General features: G+C 40.1%; 1 protein-coding gene across 1 annotated transcript; it reads right to left on the bottom strand.

Moving 5' to 3' along the window:
* Positions 1 to 2,254: 2,254 nt before the first annotated feature.
* Positions 2,255 to 6,192, bottom strand: pdrg1 (p53 and DNA-damage regulated 1). The gene is made up of 5 exons (XM_076745768.1): positions 6,081 to 6,192; positions 4,849 to 4,924; positions 4,075 to 4,149; positions 3,851 to 3,931; positions 2,255 to 3,401 (listed from the first exon to the last, which is right to left on the bottom strand). The coding sequence occupies exons 1-5, from the start codon at positions 6,162 to 6,164 to the stop codon at positions 3,319 to 3,321; spliced, it is 399 nt and encodes a 132-aa protein (XP_076601883.1). The 5' UTR covers positions 6,165 to 6,192; the 3' UTR covers positions 2,255 to 3,318.
* Between the last annotated feature and the right edge of the window lie 1,042 nt (positions 6,193 to 7,234).

Genomic DNA, 7,234 nt, shown 5'->3' with positions numbered 1-7,234 from the left:
TGATGGTCACAGTTCAGTTAGGTTTAGGAAAAGATAATGATTTGGCTGCAGCCTCATACACATGCACATTTCACGTGTAAGCAAGGCAAAGGTCACACTGACTATCCTCTGGTGGATCCTCTGATGTCAATTACATGCTTACGTCTGACGCTGGGCAGTGGCGTTGCTAGGGTTTCTTGGGGCTTCATCAAGAAATCATTGGGGCCCCACCTGTGCATGCCACAAAAATTTAGTTTTTGCACACATAGATGCACAATTTCCAGGACATTTGAGATGAATATTGAAAAAAAAAGATTAGTGGTTCTCAAAGTGAGGTCCAAGGACCAACAGAGGTCCCTGAAAGCCCAGGCCTATCGATATTCGTTGCTGTAAATTAGTGGCCGGGGCCCCCCTAATGGCTGGGGGCTCTGAGCAACTGCCTGGCTTGCCTGTCCGCAAGCCCCGCCCCTGATGCTGGGCTGGTTAAAATTGTTTAGCCACTTTATTTTGAAGACATGTATTACCTGCCCTGCACATGCGAAACTGATGCTAGAGGGGTACTCTGTCAGAGCACTATGGTTTGAGGCGTAAGCCACTGACCAAATGTCTGTATGTGACACGGTGGGAGCTTGAGTTCAGCCCCACTGCTCTCACTGCATCGTTTTAAGCAGTTTAGCACAGACGCAGACACTAATTGCCGGATGTGTAAATAAGCAACTGTTACAAGTTCACGATAATAACTAAAGGTGACATTTTAATGTTATTTTCCACAGCCAAATAGTGGCCTAAAAACAACTTGCAGGTTTACAGAATAGAGGAGTATGAATCGGATCAAGCGTGTGGCAGTTTCAAGTACCTGACAGCTCGATACACAATTCTGTTGGTATCCAAGATGAACTGAGGTTTAAAACTTGGAGCTATTGGCAGTAGCAGAGATACCACAAAGCGTGAGTGGAATTTATGTCTTTTGGGTTATATGGTTGTACCAACCTTTGTCTGAACTGCTCAGAAGTTGAACTGACATTACTATAGAACACAATGTGGAACTAATCTTCTCACTTTACGTCCTCCCAGTCACTAACTGGAGTCTCCTCCACTCAAGATAAGACACACGACTCTCTGCTTTGTCAGTCAAAATAAGTATGTCTGTCCCACACATGAAATTGAACCCTGTACTTATTTCCTCAAGATTTGACTTCACATTTAGCTCTGCAACAGTGCGTACTCTGAGATTTATGCACTCATAAACAGCCAATAACGTAGAGTAAATCATATTACTCCAGCTCTGCCTATTGGGATAACATGAGAATGACAGCTAAATTAGATTTTTTTCTCCTGAAAGTCATCAAAAAATTCAGCTTCCCAGCAGGAAGGGGGCATTCCCACACACAAACACTGCCAATATGCCAAGAAAAACACCAAGCCTCTCCATGTGCGGAGTTTAGAGTTTGTACTTTTGAAATCAATAGCAGATAAATTCAAATTCTCTCTCTAAGAGTGACAGCTGGACATGCTTATTATAGATCTTGTTAATCCAGCTGTTGCACCAATATCACTGCTTTCTGGCACATATACTGGTGTCTGGCCCTCAATCTGTGATTAATAAATCAATGCAGCTAAGGCAGAATTAGACGCATATATTTAGCCTTTGATCCAACTTCACTGTACACTGTCAAACCCACAAATTTCATATATTTTATGGATTTATTTTCGTTCTCTTGGGCGTGAATACTTTCGCTGTTGTAGTCAAGCAGAGGCAAACAACATCATCATATAATCAATCATCAGTTCAGAATGTCTTGATTTGTAGTTCACAGGTGGAAGACAGATGCTGACTGTCAGCGTGTCACTTTCTTAACATAGCACTGTTGCGTGTCTTGTTTGGTATAATTATCGAACATTTGAGCCAATCAGCAGGTTCCTATCCATTGACTCATAAATTCATCACTCAGAGCTGGTTCCAGGTCTGAGAGCTGTGGCACGCAACCCAGGTCTGAGGAGAGTGAACCAAAACCACCACCACATCCACGCACACAAGTAATCACACCTACTGTGTGACTGTCGTCTCTCCCTTTCTCCCGTTGCCTGAGGACATTCATGTCCTCTCATGCTCAGTGGCATGTCAGACCAAGGGATTACGCCACAAAGCACCTTTTTAGTTTCTCCTTCTTCAGGACAGCACACTTGTTGTTTATCACTCATATTGTGACTAAGGATGTATGGTATGTCTCATTCAAAGAGAAACAAAACATAGAACAAAAACACATACTGAATGCACTGTGAGTAACTGACTCCTCCAAGTACCATTTATTCATAGAAAAGATTGTAAGGACAAAAAAACATAAACGTTTTGCATTATGCACTGGCAGACACGCAGGTCATCTGCACAGGTTAGGCATTTTGTTTAATTTCCAAGACCCAATTGTGTGTGTATTACATAGCCTATTATAAAGCAGTGCGGCACTAATACCAGGGCATTTCAAGACTGGTAGTGAGGCCATGGAGGCAGGAAGTCAAAGACGAACCTGTCCTTCCTCTGTGCACTTGCACTGCACTGCCACCTGGTGGATATTCACCAACAACACTTAATACTGGAGGTCATATCTAGATGTTGGCAGGTTCTTTAATGAGCAGTTTTCTCATGACTGATTAAGCTGATGGCTGGAGTTAAAAAAAAAAAAAAACAGTTTGCAATGAGCTGTAGTTATCCTTCCATATTTTTTTTACAGTTACCCTTAAATTTGCATTTCAGTTCGATTATCTGAACTGTTTAGGACTTGGAACAACACCTGCTGTGGCCGTGGCCAGCAGTAAGCTCGTTGTAACACCATCAAGCTGCAGCCAGTGACTACAGAGCACAAATACAACAGCACCAGCTATGGTTTGAGCAGTTAAACTGCAAAATTAAACACAGCAGACAAGACTGTTGTGCTGGCCCTCTGCTTTTTCAGTACCTGTGATGGTTTTACAAATGCAAGTTACCACTGCCTCTGGTAAGCGGCTGTTTTAAAGCAGACAGCTCATCAAGATGGCTGAAAATGGTTGGAGTAAAGCCTGAACAACTGAGAGGAAATGAGTAAATGCAATTTCTGTCTTAAATTTGCTGTTTGTAAATTTAAGACCTAGAATATGATCTTTGACATGAATTTTAAAAAAAAATGTCCTGAAGACAGCTTATGAAGATGTCAGTTACATCCATACGGTCGATCATCCGGGTGAATAATTTAGAGTCACCAGCTCATCCAGAGGTTAGCACATTAGAGTTGCAGATGGGACTCTTATCAATAGTCTCTCTTTGTCCTTGTGTCCTCAGAAATATTCCACCATTGCAGTCTGATGTCATCTCTTTAAAAGGCTGTTAATAGCTTTGATTTCATCAGAGGACAGAGGAGAGAGACTGTAGCCTCTCAGCTCCGGTTTGCCTGCAAACAACCAAAAAGACACATATCATAGTCACCTTTGAGAAGACTGCTGGGAGGATATTCAGAGTACTGACAGACCTGTTTTGACTTCAGGTATCACGAGAGAGATATAGTTCACAAAATAGTAGCAACTGAAATGTTTCCGCTTATTGTTATTATTATATTACTGACTTGCCACCAAACCACCAGGCGCTGTTTTTTTGACATATATCTTTGTGTATGCTTTGAATAAAGTACAATTAGCTAGATTTAAACGTGGTTCCGATCATAATGCTAAGCTAATTGTCTCCTTAACACCAGCTCTTAACACAGACAGGAGAGAGTCAATCTTTTCATCTAACTCTCAGTAAGAAAACAAATTAGCATATTCCCCAAAATGCCAAGCTATTCCTTTAGCTTAGCATGTTGCAAGTGTTTAGCCAGTCGAACAGACAAAATACTCTTCGTACCTTGCACCTCATTGAGATGACTGACTTTTGCTTTCAGTCCTTTGCGAAGGTCATTTATCTCCTTGTCCAGTTGCTCTTGATCTGCAGATGAGAAATAAAGATCAAAAGAGTTTAGGATAATCTCATATGTAGCAACAACACATTTACAACGAATCTATTTATACTCACATTTGTAGTGGAAATCCACCCGGTACATTTAGATTGGGTTAACCTGAATTGTTTACCTTTCTGAATCATGTCTCTCGTCTTCTCTTTGGGGATTTTGATGAACATGTTTCCGAAGCAAACCTTCACTTTCTCTGCAAATGATAGCAGAGTTACATCAACCTCAACATCCACAATTACAACTATACACCTGAATCATAACATACTGAATTGTTACTTCCACTGTAGAATCAATGGGACAGTTGTTTTCATAACCTAAACCAACGTGTTTTGGAGGGGGTGGGAGTCATTGTCTGTCATGGAGGACAGCTTGGGGAGGAGGATGACAGCCAAGCTGTCCTCCATGACAGACAATGACTCCCACCCCCTCCAAAACACACTCACTGCACTGAGGAGCTCCATCAGTGACAGGATGCTACATCCAAAGTGTGTGAAAGAGCGGTATCGCAGGTCTTTCCTCCCTGCAGCTGTCAGATTGTACAATAAAAACAACCCCAAGTAATCAGTGCAATAGTCTGGACAATAAGCTGTGCAATAATACATGTACATAACAATCTGTAAATACGATCTGCAATTTCTTACAATTTTTTTTTTTACAATTTCTTTCTTTTTATTTGTATTTAAATCCTCACTCTCTTGTATATACTGTTTTGTTTCTAATCTGCATTGCACTTCTTATATTAATCTTTACTAATCTTTACTGATGCTGCTGTATTCTGAAATTTCCCCTCGCGGGACAAATAAAGGAATATTGATTGAACGTGTCCATGACACTCCTGTTTGAACGTCTGAGCCAAGATGAGCAGAACATCCCGTCATGAAGGGTCACTCACCTGAATCTGGCATTTCGTTCTTCAGTGCATTCAATGCCTCTCTGTTCCTGTTTCTCTTTGTGTCCAGGTCCACTATCTGAAACACCAACATTTACAGTAGGTGATGCTGCACCAGCCATGTTTAAAAGGTTTACAGAATATATAATAGAAATATGCAATATCAGAACAGTGTATTATTATTAAATTAACTGTCTGTTACTGCATGATGTGCGCATCCTAGCACAATACAACATTTACTGATATGCTCTGTCAATCAGTAATTGAGGTGGACAATTAGATATTAATTAGAATTATTAGAAACCAGTTTCAGTTCATTGAAGTTTCAAGCCTCATTTCCGTGTTAGCTTCTGTTACAAAAGCTCCCATTGCTCAAAATGGGGGGGGGGGGGGGGTGTAATTTCCCATTTAAGGCTTCTTTCATCAAACTTTTTGTAAAGCTGAAACGGAAAACAGATTCTGTGCTGGTCACACTCTATGGAACTTGAACTTATCATTTTATCAAAGAATGCTATTTTGGTAGCATTTAACTAATAATAATTGGTCTTAAAAAAACAAACATTTTAAGCAAATTAGTGTTTTTTTTATTATTATATTTAGCGTTTCGGTAAATTATTAAGTTATTTAACGTAGTGTTAGTGTTAACATGTATGGAATAGGTATGCCCTCAATTGTACAGTAGGAAGTTTTATTTTATAAAAGATATCTTGAGTAGGTGACGGCCAATCATGTGTTGATAGGGACATGTGGCACATATGTATAAAACCGTGTGTGCGCCACAATAAATTCTCTTCGTCCTTTGGATTCCCACAATGAGTGTTGAGTAGTTTATTCCTCCATATTATTAGCCTCTAGGTTATATCAATGTATCTGAGTATGCACGAGTCTCCTTGCGATTCAACTCTGACAACAGTTGGGCTGTTTTGCTTTGTATTGCATTGTACAATGTGCTTTTTTTTTTTTTTTTTTTTTTTTTTTTTAAATCTGGTCAGTGTATGTATGATTTTAACTTACTACCAATATCAAAACCGAGCAACCAAGACCTTTTTCCAGAGCATGTGTGTTTATTTGACAATAGAGGCAATGTAGTTTCTTAAAATAAACTCGCTCTGAACCACGACGCCACAATTTGGCAAGTTAGCTTAGCTGCTAACATTCTCAGTACAGCTCGGTTAGCTCATGTATCAGTCCTCCCTCTGCGCCAAACTGCTAACTGTCACCAAGTATTTCGTTACCTGTTGTTTAGTGGTGAGAACATCTTCAGCTGCTTCCTCAACTTCTGTCAAATACTTCAGAACACGCTGAGATTCAGCGTCCATGGCGGCTGTGTCGCTACAAAAATACTCCCGGTCTGAAACAACGACTGAAAGCAGAACGGTCCGACAGGAAGCCGACTAATAATAATTCCCCACGAACAGCCTGTACGCATCCTCTACTTCTTCACGCCGAAACGTTAATACTGTATGTATTTATTAGAACAAACAAACACACTCCACATGTACTTATGGTTATAACATTTACTATGTAAGCATAACATTGAGTAAGATACACCTGTGAGAGTACTATATAGAAGTATAAAGTTCTTTGATATGAAGAAGGAATCGTCTTTGAGCCAGAAATTCCCATTTAGTCTTTGTTGAGATTTGGTATCAAAAAACAGACAGTAATGGTCAGAACTAGGTCATTCTAATACTGAAACATTATCAGTGTTTAACCCTGTTGTTATTACTAAGTCCTGAATGTTACCATGCTGATGAGTAGCTTCATTTACATGTTGGATAAGGTCAAAGCTCTCCAATAAATTCATAATCTCCATGGCTTTGGACTCACTCTTTTTGTTGAAGTGAATATTCAGGTCTCCATTCAGGACTAATTTGTCATATTTAGTTACACTAAGTGCAATCAGCTCTGAGAATTCCTGCAAAAACAGCAATGAATATCTTGGTGCTCAACATAATTATGAGCATAACTCTGCTTTCAGCTCAAGAGCAAGATATTCAGATGATGTAAATTCACCCAGGTCAACGTCATTACACACAGACTGGTTAGACAAACGGCTGCAATGCCTCCTCCTTTCCTGTTTTGTCTGACTGACTGATAGAGGACAAGCCTCGATCAGATCAGTGTAGCTACGCCAAAACCCATAAATATTCAAAAGCCTCTCAAAAAGGTTTATCATGTAGAAGTCCAGTATTAAAATGCCAATATGCGCTGCGTACCTTCACGTTTTGTATGTAAAAGGAGCACAGAATGAGACAATGTTAAGAAAAGCCAACAGGAACGATTTCACACAATTTAAAATGATGTTTAACACAATGACACCGGTCATGTCTGGCTAATGATATCAAGATGTCTCTGGAGTGACTCCAGGTGTACTGCCTGAAGTCCT

The sequence above is a fragment of the Chaetodon auriga genome, chromosome 2 (genome assembly GCF_051107435.1).
Source record: "Chaetodon auriga isolate fChaAug3 chromosome 2, fChaAug3.hap1, whole genome shotgun sequence".
Classification (NCBI taxonomy): domain Eukaryota; kingdom Metazoa; phylum Chordata; class Actinopteri; order Chaetodontiformes; family Chaetodontidae; genus Chaetodon; species Chaetodon auriga.
This window is presented reverse-complemented; position numbering and strand designations above follow the sequence as displayed.

What these genes read in the sequence shown, in the direction of transcription:
- pdrg1 (XM_076745768.1), bottom strand. Translation starts at nt 6,164, where the DNA reads ATGGACGCTGAATCTCAGCGTGTTCTGAAGTATTTGACAGAAGTTGAG. An exon ending in GAGAGACATGATTCAGAAAG is followed by an intron (nt 3,932 to 4,074) that starts GTAAACAATTCA and finishes TCTCATCTGCAG; the next exon opens with ATCAAGAGCAACTGGACAAG. An exon ending in TCATCTCAATGAGGTGCAAG is followed by an intron (nt 3,402 to 3,850) that starts GTACGAAGAGTA and finishes GGTTGTTTGCAG; the next exon opens with GCAAACCGGAGCTGAGAGGC.